The sequence below is a fragment of the Pteropus vampyrus genome, unplaced genomic scaffold, assembly GCF_000151845.1.
Source record: "Pteropus vampyrus isolate Shadow unplaced genomic scaffold, Pvam_2.0 Scaffold111, whole genome shotgun sequence".
Lineage (NCBI taxonomy): Eukaryota > Metazoa > Chordata > Mammalia > Chiroptera > Pteropodidae > Pteropus > Pteropus vampyrus.
This window is the reverse complement of record NW_011888892.1, coordinates 2,334,056-2,353,329: the sequence shown is the minus strand read 5'-3', so window position 1 is coordinate 2,353,329 and position 19,274 is coordinate 2,334,056. Positions and strand designations below refer to the sequence as shown.

The 19,274-nt window shown below is 47.9% G+C and overlaps 1 protein-coding gene across 1 annotated transcript in view; it reads left to right on the top strand.

Moving 5' to 3' along the window:
* Positions 1–19,274, top strand: part of ADAM12 (ADAM metallopeptidase domain 12) — a 298,271-nt gene that overhangs the window by 201,239 nt on the left and 77,758 nt on the right. The window contains exons 7-11 of the mRNA XM_023533770.1: positions 3,397–3,583; positions 10,511–10,576; positions 11,660–11,731; positions 16,650–16,819; positions 18,881–18,965. Coding sequence (XP_023389538.1) covers positions 3,397–3,583; positions 10,511–10,576; positions 11,660–11,731; positions 16,650–16,819; positions 18,881–18,965 — 580 coding nt within the window. The remainder of the gene's footprint in view (positions 1–3,396; positions 3,584–10,510; positions 10,577–11,659; positions 11,732–16,649; positions 16,820–18,880; positions 18,966–19,274) is intronic.

Genomic DNA, 19,274 nt, shown 5'->3' with positions numbered 1-19,274 from the left:
CTCAGAGACCCCCCCCCACCCACAGAGCGGATAACCAAAATCACGTCTGTATGACCTGCTTGGAGGTACACGGGGCCATTAGTTGGGGGTGTAGGGAGGCAGAGAACACAAGAGAAGAGCTATAGATCATAATTTTTAATCAATCTGTGGGGTTTGAAAATAGCCGGACCATATTGGACCCCCATCTCTCGACACTTAAGTGTTATGTGTGTTGGTAACACCCGGCTCAGCTCTCCAGTGGTTTCTGATGGTCCCATGTCTCTTGGTGTCATCCTCTCGGTTAGGATGTGTCCTGGGCATAACCTGTTTCCTCCACTGCCTATAATGCTTCACGAAACAGGACTGATGGAGTAAACTGGGTGAATAACGATGAATTGATTGGCGTGTATGTATGCACCAGCTGTGTTCAAAAGAAATATTTAAGTACCTCGAACCACTTTCTTCCATACCATTTGAGTATGGAAATACTGTCATTTTATTAAAATTTAAGAATAAGTAAATAGTCACTCACAAGTGGGCCATCAATAAGCAGAGGATGAGTGAGCGGCTGAAGTAAACGAGCAATAATGCATGACGCGGGAACACCTTCCAGGTTGCTCCTTTGGAAACGAGCTCAGCTTGTCTGAAAGACACTCGTGGAGCACCCAGCTTTTTAAACTGTTTAAGGGTTCGTGTGTACTCAGACCTATGGGTTGACGCAATATAAACTAAGTATTAAAATCAAAGCCCTAAACCTGGAGCGATGCACGTCAGCCACAGTCCCGAGTCTGCTGACCCTCTGCAAAATATTATGGGTATATGCGTATGTGAATTATTCTGAGGAGTGTATAAAAAGGTTCATAGCTCAAAGAAGTTTAAGAGTCACTGAATTAAAAGTATCTGTTTACCATTTCTCCAAAGAGGATATACAGATGGCCAATAAGCATGTGAAAAGATGCTCAACATCACTAAGCATCAGAGAAACACAAATTAAAACCACAGTGAGCTATCACCTCACACCTGTCAGATGGCTGTCATCGATAAATCAGCAAACAAGTGCTGGTGAGGATGTGGAGAAAAGGAAAATTTGTGCACTGTTGTTGGATTGTAAATTGGTGCAGCCATACGGAAAACAATTTGGAGGTTCCTCAAAGAATTAAAAATAGAACTACCTTATGACCCACTTCTGGGTATTTATCCACTTCTGGGTATTTATCCAAAGAAATCCAAAACACTAATTCAAAAAGATATCTGCACCCCTGTGTTCACTGTACCGTTACTGACAATAACCAAGATACAGAAGCAACCTAAGTGCCCATCGATAGATGAATAGATAAAGAAGATGTGGTACATAGATGCGTGGAATATGACTCAGCCGTAAAAAAGAATGAAAGGTCACCATCTGCAACAACAGGGATGGACTTGGAGGGCATTACGCTGTCTGAAATAAGTCAGTCAGCGAAAGACAAATGCTGTATGATCTCACTTATGTGTAGAATCTGAAGAACAGAATAAACAAACAAAGCAAACAGAAACAGACTCATAGATACAGAGAACAAACTGATGGTTGCCAGATGGGAGGGGAGTTGGGGGGCTGGGTAAAAAAAAGGTGAAAAGCTTGAGAAGTACAAATTGGCAGTTACAAAACAGTCACAGGGATGTAAAGTACAGCATAGGGAATATAGTCAATAATATTGTAATAACTGTAGTGCCAGGTGGGTACTAGATGTATCAGGGGGATTACTTCATAAATTATACAAGTGTCTAACCATCATGCTGTACACCTGAAACTAATATTGAATGTCGACTGTAATTGAAAAATAAAATAAACTGTCTGTATACAATCAGATGAGTTTACAAGGAAAAATGTAACCAACAGGTATAAATAAATATATAAATTTTGCATGAAATTTTATGCAACCAACAGATATAAATAAAATATGTATAAATTTTGTGTGAAGTTTTATGCATTTCTGTAGTGGAAAGATCGTGGTCACGTTGCTACATAATGGAAGCTGCCAGATGTGTGGGCAGCCTTGGAGTAGCCAGTTTCCTATTACTCAAATTGCCATTTCTCCAAAGAAAATCCTTTCTTCAACATCAGAAAGAGCCTTTTAAGTTAAGGTACTTTACTGTCCCACTTTGGAAAAGAGAGAAACAAAGACCATCAGACAGGCCGATGTTCCCTGTCACCGGAAGGAAGCTGCCATCGGTCACTTCCAGGGAGTGGGACCTGGCCTCAGCTCTGTCCTGCTCCAGAAGGTCAGACATACATTGAGGTCCACGGCCTAACACCACCTTCCGTCTCTGCGGGTTAGAATGTTTAGCAAATTTGTCCAAGTTTTAGAAGAATTTATACTTTCATTCCCAGATCTAAATGGGAGCTCAAGGGTTTGGTTTAGTTCTCATCATTCCCGGAAGTATATTTGTCTTATTAATGCTGAATTTAACATCAGGGAGCCACGGTTAGCCTGTGGCAGATGTGTTAATGTATAGCATAGGCCCTTCCTTAAATTGTCAGTCTTTGGAATAACATGACAGAAGCTTGATCCATGGATCTGCCCTCATCAATAACAAAGAGGGTTATTGCCATTTAAACACTGACTTCGGCCTCCACTAGGCTAAAAGTTTTAACTGGATGACACAGCAGCCCTGAGAAGTACGTGTGATTGTCCCATTTCCCAGATGAAGAAACCAAGGCTATAGAGGTCAAGGTCACACCGCTAGTAAGTGGCAGAGCTGGAACTTTATCCAGGCTGCCGGATTCCAAAGGCCACCTTCTCAACCTCAGGGCTGAGACGTCTCCCGAAGGTGCTCTGAACTCCTATGAAGAACGGGCCATCTTGAGCCAAGATCGACCCAGGGGGCAGACCTCAGCCTTCAAGGAGGGCTTCTATGCTTTGCGCATTTACGTTGGGGCCTTTATGAGCACATCTCCCACAAAAAAAAAAGCATAAGCTTACGCTCGACTTTATTTCAGAATCCTTTCAAATATCTGCGAAATATAGCTGATCAGGGTAAATAATTCAAATGTAGGAGTCTTCCTTTAAAAAAAAAGATTTCTCTTCTGAATTGTGTGTGCTAATTCAGATATAGTTATTTTCTAAACATTTTTTCTCTCAACTCTTTTCCCTAGCAATGTATGAGAAGTAAAAATAATATATATAAAATCTATTTTTTACCAAAAAGTATTTGAATCAAAAAAAATAATTTCTTAGACTTGCTTTTCAAAAGATTTGCAAAATGAATCAATGGAAACATACGTCACGGACATGTCCTTTCCGATGAAAGCCGGAACACGCGAATAAATTGATATTTCTCCTTTCCCTCTCACTCTGGTTAGGAACTGGGTCTCGGCCACAAACAAGAAGCTATCCTTAAAAGTTGTATATTTTTTCTTATTTCTTTTTTCAACAGGGGACTTATTACATTTGGAAACAAAACCTACGTTTTAGAACCGCTGAAAAATGTCACCAACAGATACAAACTCTTCCCAGCGGAGACCCTGACGGGCGTCTGGGGACCATGCGGGTCACGGGCCAGCACTTCTGGCCTCGCTGTGGACGGCAGCCTCCCGTCACCCTCCCGGACACGAGAGACCAGGGTAAGAGAGAAACCCAGTGTCGTGTTTCTGGGGACCGGGGGATGCGGCTAGGGACACCCGGCGTTAGGACATCTGGGGAAATTTTTCCATCTGGTCGTTGTGTCTGGGGATGAGGTCACCCAGTTTATCTGGGGGTGACTGTCATGCGGGCAGAGTGTAATCAAACAGTGACACCACCATCCCTGAATCGCAAATGTCAGCCCCAGACATGTTAACCCGTGCTGGGTGCACTGGAGCTCAGAGGTCGATGAAGTCGCCACTGATGACATCGTCGGTGAGCACCTGCTGTGGGCCTGGACCCAGGGTCGCGCCCACCACGATCAACTGCACGAGAATGGCCCACGACCGCTCGCGGGCAGCTTCCGGGGACGGAGCAGAAGGACCGTGCGAGGCTTCACGGGGCAGGTCCGCTTCGCAGTGGGGTCCGCGTTACGATCCGCAGAGCGCTCCCCGTCTCTGCCCACGTGCCTGTGCACAGGTGAACCGAGTCTGCCCATGCGGTGGGACCCGGGAGTCCCTGCCACGGTGCCTGCCCTCTAACCTCCCGGGACAGCCCGTGTTTCCTGCCCATCAGCCGCCGGGCCGGCCCTTCCGCGGCCCTGGGAGGAGCCTGGAACTGGGCTGCAGAGCCCCCTCCCACCGGGCAGAGCCCCCTCCCACCGGACAGAGGCCCCTCCCACCGGGCAGAGCCCCCTCCCACCGGGCAGAGCCCCCTCCCACCGGGCAGAGGCCCCTCCCACCGGGCAGAGGCCCCTCCCACCGGGCAGAGCCCCCTCCCACCGGACAGAGCCCCCTCCCACCGGGCAGAGCCCCCTCCCACCGGGCAGAGCCCCCTCCCACCGGGCAGACACCCCGCGATGCAACACCGTGACCCCCCACAATGCGTCCAGTACTGTGTGGGTTCAACAGGCCGCGGCAAAGAGCAGGGGTCCCGCTCCCCACGTTTGTCAGGAGGCCCGGAATTTAAATGAGCACAACCAGAGAGGAAATCACCAAGAACCTCCGGATTTTTCGCCTCTGGTTTTCTTGTTCCTCTGCTGATAGGAAATAGAGACGTCATAGATGTGACGTCACTTGTACGTACACTTGACAAAGCAGGAACATGTTCTTCAAGGTTGCACCGAACTCATTTCCTGACGTAAATGCTGCCTAATGCTCAGCGTTTCATAAATACTCATTGCTCATTCTTAATCATTTTTCTAAATTCAAATCGTAACCGTTGTCCTAAACGATTTCTGTACATTCTTAAAATTTCCTTCATACCTGTGGGTAGCAAGTGCTCCCCTCACCTGCGCTTAACTAAATGGTTCCTGGAGTTTTTGTTTTAATTTTCCATCCTTTCTCTCCGTCCTGGCGTTGGGCTCACGTCTTCCTAACTCCCTCTGTTTGTTAATATGCTCCCCAGATCTTCCGCGGCAGGTGCTCAGAACCTCTTTGCTTCCCCATCACACAGGAGGAGATGATCACCCCGTCAGGGACTGTGGCTCACCTTGACACTGACACTCAGTGGGGGAGGCTGTATCTGAATCTCAGGGCTTGACGAATCCCCCCACGACACATCCCCAGAGGCTCAAGAGAGTTTCCTCCCGCTTTCCTCCCCTTCCCGTCTTAGAGTGACAAATGTAAGACTTGGGGTCACGAAGACCAGCCTCCCTGGTCCCAAGACATGTTTATTTTACTCTTCGAACCCTCTGGCCTTTGATCCCAGACCTGGGATAAGATGCGACGAAGCCGTCACTTTCGCAGTCATAAACGAGTACAACGTTTGCATGTTGTTTCCGAGGTGTTTCAAGTCCCTCGTTGACTCCGTGTCATCCACGTCACGAGATTTATAACCTGACAGTTTAAATAACACTCAGATGTGTTTGGCATTTCATGTAGCAGCGTGCGCTTGGGCCATACTTGCCAGCCATGTTTTAATTCTTTAAAGCCTACAGCTCTCTAGAACTGTGATGGGCACGGTAATTTCGTCATTTTGATTTGCAGAGAAATGCGGAAAGCCTGAATAAAAATGTTGTTCCGTTAGCAACGCATGCCAAAGTGGAAATGAACCTTTAAATTGGAAAGAGAAGGCATTCGGGCAGCTCGACTCCTTTCTCGATATTTCTCTCCGAAAATAGTTGTAATTGTTTTTATGGAAGGGAAAACCGTCCTTGACTTAAAGAGCAATTATATCATGAAAACAATACGAAACATAATTTTCAAGTAAGTAGAATGTGTGGGAACTGGCATTATGTCGTGGACAGTTTGGGGAAGCACCTGCGGTCGGGATGAGTCAGGTTCTATGCCACTTACCCGCCTCGCCTTAATGGCCTCTATTCCGTCCCCAGAAATCAACGTGACTGCAGCTCGCTCATTCTGTTTACGCAATGCAGCAACTGAATTTGCTTTTCCCCGGCATTTTCCTGCCGCTACTAAATGTGAACTGTCTTGCAAAAATTGTTTTGCAGGCTGAGATTTTTCTGCAGATATTTGCATTCCTCCTCACGGAGCTGCGGGAATAAATCTGCACGCAGGGTATGCGCTGGCCATGATCTAAGCTGGAGCTATCGTTTGTCATTTTTACAAGGCTTTCCGTTAGATTTTAGCGGGACCCCAAGCTGCTCCTGGAAGGGCGCCCGCAGGCAGCTCCATGGCCAGGTCTCCCCTCTGCAGGCTTCTGAGTCCAGCCTAGAGTGCTCTCCCCACTCAGCTGTCCCACCCCGCACCCCTTCCCTTTCCATCGGCCACGCACGCAGGAACGCAAACCAATTCCACAGCGCCCTGCGCCGGCTGTAAGTCTGCTGCTGGGGCAAATCACTAACGTCCCAAAGGGAAATGTAAATTATTTTTTAACTATCCTTTCTTTAGGGATTATCTGGGCTGTGTTTCCCCTCTGTCGGTAGGGATAATGATGAGTCTAACATAAAAAGTCGATGCCTCAGTCTAGAAAGCAATGTTCGCTTCGGCTGCTGAGGACAAAGGGGACAGGGCGTCAGGGTGACACGGGCGTGTCTCCTCGCTGCAGCCATTCTGAAATGGCCCTGTGCTGTTGCTTCTGAGTTTCTAGGACCAGTGAGTTTCTACTACCATAATAATGGCGGTAGAAATGGCAGTAATAATAATAATAATAATAATAATAATAATAAGTATTATATGTAGAGCCTAAGAATAGTGGGATATTAGGAACTGGCCAGAAGCATTTGAAAACTCATTAATTACAGGAGGCACATTGCCTTCCCCTCTAACCTAGCTACCCTCACCTCCGGACCTCCTCGAGGAGACCACGCCACGCTCTTCTGCTGCCGTGGTCCTTCTCACAGCGAGGCGCTGGGGACAGCCGGCGGCACTGTTGCTTCCTTGGCCCTCGGCTCAGCATCTCTCAGTGTGAGCTGGGCTCCAAAACCTGCAGCTGTGGATTCCTACTGAGTCTTGAATCGATTAAAACTCGGGATTAATAAGTAACAGATCTCACTTGTGCCATTGGTCATTTGGACTTCATTTCGGTACTTCCCTATTAATATTCAGTTCATCGGATTCAGCCGGTGCTTCCAGCTTCTTGACTCTTCTGCTGGTTCGTTCTGCTGCCGCCCGTGCTTTGGCCTGGCCCCAGAGGCTCAATCCCACACCGATAGGACCAGTGTGCTTCGTCCCCACACAAGTCATTGGGAAGGACGGTGGCGGTGACCCTTCACAGCGGAAAGCAGGGCTCAGCTTATAAATATTCATGAAGTGGCCTCAGAGTCAAGGTGTGGCGCCTTGCTTGAGCCAATGATGATCTTTCCTTATTGGGAGGGAGATAAACCAGACTCGCGATTTGTTGAACTAGCTCAGTGTGCCACCTGTGAGAACACTGCCTTGGTTTCATCGGTCGTGTTCGCCTGCTGTTCGGTTGTACCAGACCCAGCTGGAATCGGTTTGCCTGGCTCCACATCACTGCCCCAAACCGTCACCTGCTCTCACCTGCATTCTCGGCTTCCTCCGTTGTCTCTAATCCATTCTCTTCTCAGCTGCCGGAGTGATGCTTTCAAAATCTCACATTCAAGAGCCCCCACTGCTCTTAGACCGTAGATGACCTTTCGCCCGCTTGCCAGGGCCCCGGGTCCCGCGCACGCCTCGGCCTCGCATGCCCCATCTTCTCTCGCTCACCAGACTGTAGCCGTTGCGCCTGCCACTACGGCCCTCCACGTTCTCGCCAACCTCGGGACTTCTGCCGTTACTGTTCCAGCTCCCCGAAACACCGTTCCCGCCACACATACACACATACCTTCTCTTCGTCCTCACGTCTCAGCCAGCTCGGTCCCTCCCCCCGCCCCCCCGCTCTATCCAAGCCGCAGAGCCCCGTTCATTTCCTGTGTTGCGCTTTTCCCCGACGATGCTTGATGTCTGCTCATTCTTTATCGTCACCCCTTCTCCCACGCATCTCTCAGAAGGGGGGCTTCCTCAGGGCGGCGCTCGGATTTCTTCCCCATACACATAGTCTGGCCCATATGAAGAGAGAGTTCCAATGAGAATTCATTGTCACCCTGATGCCAACACTTTTATAACTTCAGTTGGTCACGTTACCGCCCAGTGCCAGAGGTCTCATTGCAACAATGTTTGGGGGACGTTCTATCTCTGGGAACTTGGCTGTGATGACTTCGAGAGGCCCGGGAACCGATTCCCTCTTGGGAAAGACTCAAGGGGTGCCTCGCTCTGCACCTTGCAGCAGAGACTGCTGGGCCTTCCGCAGAGGCTTATGTTCCTACCCGTTTGCGGAAGGGCTTTTGTTTAGAACCCCCAAAAATGAACATTTAATCAAGCCGCCAGTTCCGAATGTTGCTCTGCACATCAAAACTTTTAAATATGATTCTTTTTGAATTGGACAGCCCAAATAGGTCGCAATCATGTGGAGGCGATTTAAGCCTCGGTGTGTGCAGCTGATGGGAAAACGAACCTTCGTGACCCCGAGCCGGCCACCCCCCCGTGGCTCTCTATGATGATGTGGTTAGCTTCTCTCTGAGCTTGCAATTCTCTGAATTCGTGAGAAAATTTGGGCTTCTCTGAAAACTGCAGAGACAGGAAAATGGTGCTCACGTGTTTGTTTTCATTATCTGGAATTGTGTGTTTTCTGAACGATGATCCAAGGCCACTTGGAAATAGTCCCTGGCTGTTGATTTTTGCCGCTTCGCAGTCTCGAAGGTGTAAACGTCTGAACAACCAGGGCCCTTTCCTTGAGTTTTGCGATGGGAGATGAATTTATTTTTTCATTTACAGAGCCGTATTTTCTTCCGTATAATTAGCTGACTCTGTTAATGGTTGATCAGGGGCTTGGGGGGCGGATAGAAATTTCTGCTTCTTTCACACCTCAGTAAGGAAAAGGGGCCAGGTCCTCACGCCTTGAGAAGGTGTCTCATTTTGTGTACCCCAGTGGATACCCCTAGGGCTAATCTTTTTTCCTTTATTAGTACATAGTTATCACCATAAAACACATCTACGACCGACAATTACAAAGCTTGACATTTTTTCCTCATAACGTTCTAAAAGTATGAGAAATTATATCTTTCGCGGTGCTTTATTTTTTTCTTCCTGCATGAGGCTTCCAGATTTCTTTGGGGTTACCTAAATTCATGAATCAGCACGGCTGGGCAGTGAGGGGGAACGCCGCTATGATAAAAACATTTTTCTTGTAAAAATCTGTTTGGAAGATTCCGGACTGATGGGATTTGTTTTATAAAAGATGTTTCCCTCAGGATTATGTGACGAGAAAGCTGATTCCAAGCATGCCTTGGTCGTTTCTGTTCTTGTCCGAAAGCGTGGTTAGAACATACAAGTTTTGAACGTTAAGCAGTGTGTGTGATAAGTTCACTCGTAAACCAGCAGCATCAGCCGTAAGGACCATGACCAGCTCAACCCCCATTTCCTCCAACTGCATTTTATTGCAGAAACAGAAGGCTTTGTTTTCTTGTTTTTGAATGTTTGCTTTTTGAGACCACCCTCCATGAATTGCTCCTTTTTTCCTTAAAAAAAAAAAAGGCCTTTGGGATTCTCCCAGTAATTCATGGAAGAGTGCAAATGTTTGTCGAGGAAACTTGATTAAAACGTAACCCCCTTCCGAGGCCGCCTTTATGTGAGAGGCAGTTCATGCTTTTAGAGTCTGGGTCTGCTCCATCCCCCAGCCCTTGAGACAGGGTTTCCACACGCTTCTCAAGTCTTTCGCTCTTACCAAATCCCTTTTCTCCAGTGGCGTATTTTTGTCTTTTCTTTTTCTTGACGCTGTTTCTTTCCGTTCTCTGTCGTTGTTGTTGATCTTTTCTCGTTTTTCTCCTGGCACCTTTCTCACATGGCTGTTGTTCCCTGTTTACCGGCCTGGCTGTTCCCTGCCCTCCAGACCACGCATCTTCCATTGCTCCCAACTAGATTTTTAAACCATCAGCCGTTAGAAATAAGCTCGCTGGCGGCGTTTCCCCCAGAAGGATTATGTGGTACCTGCTCAAATTAGAGTTTCCTCCACTTTTCTCAAATCACAAAACTGGACCGGAGAAGGCAAAGGGGACATGGGACACTGACTGCCAACATTTTCTGTAGTGATCTTCAGATGTGCTACATACGGCCCAAAATGAACGTCCACTGACTGGCTCCTCCTCCAGAGAGAGCTCGGGTTTGCCCGTTGATGCACGTGTTTCTGCTCCAGCTCATTCTGACCCTACGGTCAGCGGTCCAGTGAGGGGGTTCCGGTCCTTCACAGGGATCTCCCGAATGGAAATGCAAACTGGTCACTTGTGGGGAGAAGGTTCTACGGGGTCACTGAGGTTGGAAGTGAGCTGGGAGGTGAAAGGGACTGTGGGGCCGGCGATGGTGAAGCTAGAGCTGCCCTGGGCTAGAGAGCTTAGGTCCCGAGACGGTGACAGTATCCTGGGAGGCCCAGGAAGCATACAGGGGAATTAAATCCGTGTTTCTTTTTGATAGCATAAGAGAGAGACCCTCAAGATGACTAAGTACGTAGAGCTGGTTATCGTGGCAGACAACCGAGAGGTAAGAGCTTTTTGAAGTTTCTCGATACATTTGGTTAAAAAAAAAATAGAAAAAGAAAATAGTTAGCAAGTTATTACTTGCTTTACCTCATTTTCGATGAGCCCTTAAAAGCATCGTAAACAACCCATGAGAAAAGTGAGTTTCCGGTATCATAAAGTATAAGATATTAAAAATGTATCTGGTATTACGGAATCATGGGCAAGCACTGCAGAAAACAACAGAACAGCTCTGTAGCTATGTTCTCCCCGCAGTGAGAATTTCTGGGGCGGGAGACAGGGCAACAGCAGATTGATTTAGAATGCCTTCTGAAACGTCTTTGGAAAACGTTTAGTTCAAAAAATGTCGGATATGTCCTCAACCAAACTGAGTGAATGAGTGAAAGCTGTGGAGACACAGCAGGAAAACTCTGCCTGCTGAAGCAGGGCTCGATGTTATACTAAGTTTTTTCTTTTAATTAATTTTTAGTTAGCAGTTTTGAGATTATCTCCTCCGTACTCATTTCTTGCCTCTTCTACATATTACGAATTAGGTGCCATTTCCTCACAGACTCAACACATGGGAAAGAAACGGGCTTGACAGTGTCTCAGAAAACTGTCCCCATGTGGAAGGTCAGATCAGAGGGGAGAACAGGGAACTCGTCAACTTCTTATCCATCCTCCGCTGTGCTGTTTGACTTGTTGCCCCGAGCATCTATGACTTCTACTCTTTAATTTTTTAAAACAAATATAAAGGAAATTTCTGAGGAAGTTAAAATCGAGTTGATGATATGAAAAATGGCTTTGGACCGCCTTCTAGTTGTCTGTTTTCTCCTTGCCAAAACATGTCACTGCCTCCGTTATTTATGGGGCTGGAAAAATCGCAGAAGTTACTGTCTTATGAACACGTGGCTTGGGCGAATTTCAGGGAGCTTCAGAAAGTCCCCGGATGGGGAAATTACCGGGCAGGATGGGAGTTCATTTCACTGTAAACCAGGGAGGGTCCCAGGGGGTTTGCAAAGCCCAAGACCACACTTCTGGGAGCTGGGAAGATGAGATCTGATTGTTATTCTCACTGTTATTCATGCTGACATTTAAAATTATTAAGTTTCAGAGGCAAGGAAAAGATCTGGAAAAAGTTAAGCAGCGATTAATAGAGATCGCCAATCACGTTGACAAGGTAAGTTCTTTCTCAGGTAATTAAATCACTCAGATCACGTAAATGCCCAAAGGTGAGGTGGGGCGGGGGAGGCACACCTCGCCGGACGGAGCACAGAGACCGGGCTCTGCCTCTGGTCCTGGGCTGGGACGCGGATGTTCCCGGCTCTGAATTCCCAGGGCCTGGAGCAGCCGCGGGAAGTGCCCACCCACGCTGGCCGACCCACGCTGGCCAGCCCACGGCGGCCGTGGGAAACGTCTCCCCCGGACTGTCCGCCGGCCAGGCAGAATCCCAGTCAGAGGGCTTCTCGGACTCCCAGTTACATCCAGAACGCTGACACGCCGCACCCGACCCTTTGAGGACTCTCAAGCAGGCCTCTTCCCAGGTCTCCCTGGGCTGGGCCCACTGCCCCCTGCAAAGCCATCAGCCCGGTCCCGTGCCAGCCCTGCCCTGAGGGCCAGCTCTCACTTATAAGGGACACGCGGGCTCCACAGTTCTGGGACATTGAAGTTGACTTCTGGCGCAATCGGCTGGTGGGAAATCCCTCACCAGGAACCGGGAGGTGACAAAGGTGACGTCAGAGCTGGAAGAGACCCTGGGGTCTGGTCCAACTCCAGGGCTATTTGTTCAACAACATTCTTTACACTACCTGTTTGCAAGGAGACGGCGAAACCGTCTACACTGCCTTCCCTTTACAAACACACCCTGCAGCAGGGAGAGCAGCGGGCTGTTTGGCGCTGATATTCTCAGCCCGGACATCAGGATCTCCCCAGGTGGCCCTCACCTGCAGCGCGGCTGGCCATAGCGCCCTAATGCAGCCACGACCTCATTCTCAGCAGTCGCCTGTCTCCTGCCCGTGAAGACGGGTGAGAGGAAAGAGAGCCCAGCTCGCCGCTGAGCCCTTCGCAGCCAGGACCCTCTGGAAAGCTCACATTTCACGCACAGCGGTCTGAGGACGCCCCGTCGTGGCTGTGTTTCCAAATAATCCTACTACACGCGAATCGCGTTTTCAAAGTTTTCCCAAAAAAAAGGAAGGCAAAGAACCTTCCAGAAATTCAACTCTCTTCTACGAGGCCTGTGGGCAGCACCAAGCACTGTGCACTGAGAATTCAGAACGCATCAGACGTAGTCTTGTTAGACCTGAGAAATAAGAAACCACGAACGATATTAAACCAAGGCTGGTAGCTGCCGAAATCCATTTTAAAGCGATGTGCTTGGTTCTCCGTGTTTGTATTTCTTTACATTTTATTCTATATTATGTCTTGCTTCAGTCTGCAAACCCGAAACTGAGCAACTGGGAGTTGGTTAATAACTTGCACTGGTAGACGAAGAGCACTGCCCCTCAGCAGAGCTATGACGGGCTCGACAGAGTATGCCGGACTGGAGGTTCTTGTGCTTCTGGTGGAGAGAGAGCCGAATTGCTGAGCCCATGTTCCATCTGCCCACAGCCGACCCGGAGATCCAGGCGCCTTCGGATGCTCTGTGCGTCCACATCTACTAACAGATGAGCCCCGGGTCCTCACTCGACAGGTTGCAAAATTTCAGTTTTGCAATACTCTACAAGTATATCGGTCAAGAAAAAAAAAAAAACCCGACAACTTCCTCATTTGCAAAAATCTTGGCTCTTCTTGGCCGTTCTAAATTAATAATGGTTTAGCTGGCTGCACTGGCTTGAAGGAAATAGAGAGAAAGACATCCCAGACCGGAAGACCGAGAAGTGATTTAGTGTGACAAAGGTGACATTCTCAAACGTTCATGAAATGTTCCCTGTAAGTAACACAGAAAGCACCCCTGATCCTTATGCCTGTGGGCGAACCCTTCGCACAGGCACTACAGAATCCCCCCAGGTCCTAATGAAGCTGCAGGGTGCGAGCAGCGGGGTCTGCCGCGAACCATGTGGTTGCTGGGGCGTTGCCTCTTTAACCTTTCACCTCCCGTCTTCCTACTTCTTACTCATTAAGAAGGTAGCACCAGCTGCAAGTTCTTTCGGGCCGAACCTCTGTGACCTACTTCTGATAGGACTCATCTTCCATGCATTTCATGTCTTCGGGTCTTTTCCCGCTCGCGTGAGCCTTCCCTCCTCTCGCAAGTGAGTTGCCTGAAGGATGAAAGTTCCTGTGTCAGACCCCAGGAGACTGCCCTTTGGTTCGACCCATTTTTTTTTTTCCAGATCCAAATCTCCCAGAAAGCTTTTCTTGAGCCCTCGAGCACAGCATCCTCTGAACTTCCAGTTGGTCCACTACTGGAGTTCACGCTACTGGAGATCATCGCAGTAATGGCTAAGAGTTCCACGCCTTGATCTTCCTGCTGACCTCTGAGCATTTGGGAGCCAAGTGCAAGGGCGTCTTAATCCTCGCTGTTTGTGCCAGTGCCAAGCCGAGCACACAGCGAGAGCCAAGCAAACATTTGTTGCTGCTGAATTAATGGGTGAATCAATTCAGCTGGTCTCGGACCATGTCCACACACATTCTGGGGTCATAGGTCAGCCAGGCAGCTGCCAAGCTCCAGTTGAGCTTCTCTCTGGGGCTGGGGTCACAGGGGGTCATCTGGGAAGAGAGTCTGAGCTCTTGAACAAGGGCGGCTATGTTAGTGGTTTAAATTGTTGGCAGCAGGACCAGCCTGCCGGCGTTCCGACCCCAGCCACGCTAGGCATGTCTCGAGTGGTTACCTAGTCCCACCATGTCTCAACATCCTTGACTATAAAATGGGACTAATAATAGTGCTTAACTCACAGAGCTTTCGTGGGCACCGAGAGGGCTTTGGCATGGAAAGCACTTAGCCCTGTGCCTAGGACATAGTCAGTGCTCATTAAGGGTTAGCTGTGGATTTCGTTAATGGGAAGAACCACCAGGAAGCCGTCAGCAGCCCTGGGAAGGACATTCGCAGCCGGCAGGAGAGGGGTCGTGTGTGACGGCGTAATCCGAGTTCAGCACGTGTGACAGTTCATCAGCCGCACGGACCTGGGAGCAGGGGGACTGGATGCCGTGTACATCCGTGTACGAAGCCTGTGCGAAGGATGTGATTCCAGAGGGCTAATTGACATCGTCATTATGGAAAGCCCCATGATTCATAAGCACCAGGTTGGCTCTGAGAATCGACGACAGTTCGTCCTTCATCGACCTCACTACTTCTGTCCAACACTGGTCGAGGCAAACGATGTCCCCTTTGCAGATGACAGTCCTGAAGCCCGCACAAGTTGTCTGACCCTGAAGGTCGCTTAGCAAGCCGATGTGCATATCGGCACTCGGTCTCTGCGACTCTGCCTTCCAATCACTGTTACCTCTGTAGATAACACAGCTGGCTGTTGAATCTCTCCATCAGAGGACAGCAGCCAGACGTATGTGTTCAGAGGTCCAGAGGGGTCCGGAAACTCCATTTTGCCTCTTCGGCTGGGAGCTTCCAAGTGGATACTACAGGCCAAGCGCTTCTTGAGTAAAAAGAAGCTGTTGGGCAGCATTTATATCATACAATTATCTCATTAACTTATTAATATAATGCCCGTAATTGTTATCCGCTTGGACCAAGTCGTAATGCTGCCATCAGTTTCTATTCTGTGATGCAGTTTGTGTCTCAGTCATATTCTTCTGCTAACTTATTACTCAGCAGACTATGGAGAGATGAGCAAGCGGGAGGATGAGCCTGCCTTCCGGGTCTCAGAATCCAGGGTGAGATGCTCAGCCCTGCGGAGTTTACTGCACTTAGCTCGCCGCGTTCGAACGGGGCTTAGCTCTCCAATGGAGGGCTCCTGTGATTTTCACGACCCCTTGGCCCAGATGCTTCCAGCCATGAGGAACACGACCTGCTCACATCTGCAGTTTGACTTGGGCTGCTGTCACCAGCCACATCGTTCTCCTTGGCTCCCTGGAGTACCCGAAGATGAAGGACTCTCTCATTGTGCCCTGCCTCACACGTCACGGGCATTGAAAGGTTTTAGAGCCAGCCAGGTGATCCCATGCCCTCACCCCTCAGGCCCTGAGCACACAGCCACCTCCCTGTCTATGTGATGCGAATGAGGGCAGCAAGGTAGTTGGGGACAATGGGTAGTTGTTACCTCTATCCCGATCACTCATCCTGCCCCAATGAGCTCGTCTGGGACAAAACCTCCCCTCCACCCCACTGGAAGAGCCGCCCTCCATACTTTTGACCCAGGACGATCTGTGTACGGAGAAAGGGCTGTAGATGAAGTCACGAATACGTAAAGACGGGGGGCAAGAAGATGATGAGAAGACTTGCTCTGAGCAGAGTACCTGAGGCTTCGTTTCGCGGTCCTGTAAAAAAGGAACTTCTTATGATAGATCTTTCCCGTGACACCGTTGGTGAGCCAGCTTCTGGCTTGGAGGAGAAAAATCGTTATTAAAGTTTCTAAAGAAGGATTCTGTTTATGCCTTTATTAGTCTGAAAGCTATTGATTCGTTCGTTTAATTAAAACCTTCTAGATTGATTATAGGTGACAAAACATGATCGTATCAGCCTAGTCTGAGTCTTTGCTGAAAAATTAATACAGATTTATTTGCAGTAATTCATAGGTAGAACATTTGGCTTAAAATGAACAAATCGCTGTCCTTGGCAGAGTGAAGATCCTAACTCACTCATTGTTTTTCTTGTAGTAGATATTAACTGGCAGGCTTTCGCTATAATTTAACTACTTGAGCTATGATACACATCTATATGCACATTTTAAGTCACCAATGAATCATTTGAAATGTGTGCTTCCGTACAAATAGGGACAGACATCAGAAAGGCTAAAAACTTTAGCATCCAATTGGTCAACAACATTCGAGAACTCAATGAACACATCATTTTGCATCAGGCACCACAATTAGCTCTCAAATTCTAACACCGCGGGAATATGAGGACAAGGCGATGTTTTGCAAATCTGTCCTACTCTGCATTTTAAATTCTCATTAACGTGATCCCCAGAGGATGCCTGTTTCATCAGTTTTACAGACCACTGAACATTCGCATAGTATTGGTCGGCGTGGAGGTGTGGAATGACATCGACAAATGCTCCGTAAGTCAAGACCCATTCGCAACCCTCCATGAGTTTCTGGACTGGAGAAAGATGAAGCTTCTACCTCGCAAACCCCACGACAACGCACAGCTCATCAGGTAGGCGTTCGCTGTCTCTCCTTCGCTTGAAGGAGCAGTGACCTCGGCACACCCACTCCCCTCTTAGCTCCACGGCCAAGGTCCCTGGAGCTGCGCCTTTCTCCAGCACGCTGACTTGTAGGAGGGGTTTCTCAGCCCTCATCAGAGGGGCAGAGGCCATGCCGACCGGTCTGTTGCGAAAGCCTCCCCTGGACTCCCTGGGAAACCTATTAGCTGATGACTTATGTCCTTCTCTGTCACCTGAGCATTTTCCCTTACGCAACATTTTCTTGTCTTACCCTTGATTACAGTTGTCTAGAGTAGGCTATTTTTGAAAGCTCATTTTCTTTCATTATTAGTGAAAAATGTTTATGCAAGATCTGAAGACAGCGCATGAGGGTGATGATTGTCAGATATTTAGAAAAAGAAAATCTTTGCTCCTCCTCCCAGCTCCCAGGGTCTCCTGTCTCCTGGGAGAAGACAACAATAAACGAGGACATTTCTGAGAGCGATTAAGTGGACAAAGCAGTAAATGAGGGAAAGCGTAGTATGACGTAACATAATCCCATGGTAAGATATTACAGACACCTTTATATTGAAAAGGATGAACAGTCTTATCATAATCTAAATTGGTAGGAAGTAGATTTTTCCCAGAGTGACAAACTGTTTATTAAAATCCGTAAACAGTTTACGCCATTATTCTTTTGTTTCCATGTAGTTCATCTCACCGAATTAAAAGCTTTGGAATCAGAGACCCGTTAGCAAATTAGATGTAATTTATGGAACATTTATGGAGAGTGAGTGCGCCGTCCTACCCCGATCTTACTGTAGAAAACGCCTGCATCCGAACTGAGGCCGGTGACATTCCCCGATAATTTACTTTGGCCACTTTCACAGGGTTTCTCTTTTCCCCAGCCTTAGATATTTGTGGTTGCTTCATATTTTATGCATTGATTAATCCTGAACTACTAAAAGTAGAATCAGAGTGTTTTGATTTTTTTCCCAAATGGAGTCTGTCCAACTCAAACATCTGGAAATAAATTAGCCTCTTATATAACCTTGTGATTTATACACATGTATAATTGTATCTGTTAAAATGGCCTAGATAGATGTAAATGTGAAAGGCATAATCCTGCTATTGGATATAAGCGTGTAATGGGATGGGCGGATGGATACAGACATACACACATATGTACACACACATACATAGATCAGGTTTTATATATACTTACTTCCTTCTATCCAACTGACCACTGTTGAAACATCTGACTTTTCCAATAATATATGTAAAATCTATGCATGTACATGGCCAAGATAACACGGGTCAGTCATTTATTTCCCTTAAAGCAGAGTCAACAAATGCAGTGTTTAATCTTTAATGCATGAGGTTGGCATGAACAGCACGTGCACTCAACGGGGCTCGATGTCATTAGACTCATTGTTCAAGACCCCATATCAAGGAAGCTGCACCTAAGCCACAAAGTCCACTTCCAGAAGCTTTCCCCCAGGGTGCCGAGGCTTTGTGGGCACTTATTTCTTCTACACTGACCCGAGGGTCGATCAGGCTTCTGCCAATCTCCCTTTTGCGAGCAGCATCGGCAGAATGGTGAGGAACGGCTTGGGTTTCTATCCCGATGGTTGCGTTACCCAGGAAAGCAAAATTCAGCTACAACGGAAACTCTAGTAAGCCACCTGATGCATTTCATTTCATTCACGGTGATTCTCTGTGACTCTTCTCGCCCCTCCCATCAGCAGACATTGTTTCAAAGGAGTAGCTTCCCCCAACCCATTAGGAAATAGGCAGAATACAACTCGGAAATACAGGGGTCGTGACTGGTTGTTGTCCGAATCTTGAAAACAAAAATCTGAAAGGATCAGGGGACCAGGCTGCAACTGGAAAATAAGTCAGAAAGGATCTAAAGATCGAACCACCTGTCGACATGCGCGTATGCAGCCATCCTCACGTTTACACAGGCTTGCGCAGCTCCTGTGGGAAGGCGGGAATGTCCAACAGAATTTCAAATATTAGAAAATGTCTTTATTCTACAGTAGTTTAAGAAACTCCTTTCTTTTGTCTCCCAGTGGGGTTTATTTCCAAGGGACCACCATCGGCATGGCGCCCATCATGAGCATGTGCACGGCGGAGCAATCCGGAGGGGTCGTCATGGTAAGCCAGGGCCACCGAGGAGCTGACCGCAGCGCCCCGCACCCACTTCCCGTGATGAGTTCCCGGGAGGGCTCCGCTTTTATCAGCCTTTGTGAAATTGGGCTCTTTTCATTAATGCTTTTTTTTTTTAGATTGAATTCTACCTTCCTTCTAGCTCCATTTATGATCTTACGTAGCCTACAATATTTTAGAGACTGTTTATAAAACACATCAAGTCGCACACGGGAAAGGTGAATATGCAAAACCAGCTCTGTGGAAACCGGTCTTCCCCTTTTATGGAGAAAATTTTCGACTGGGATTTTGGTCAAA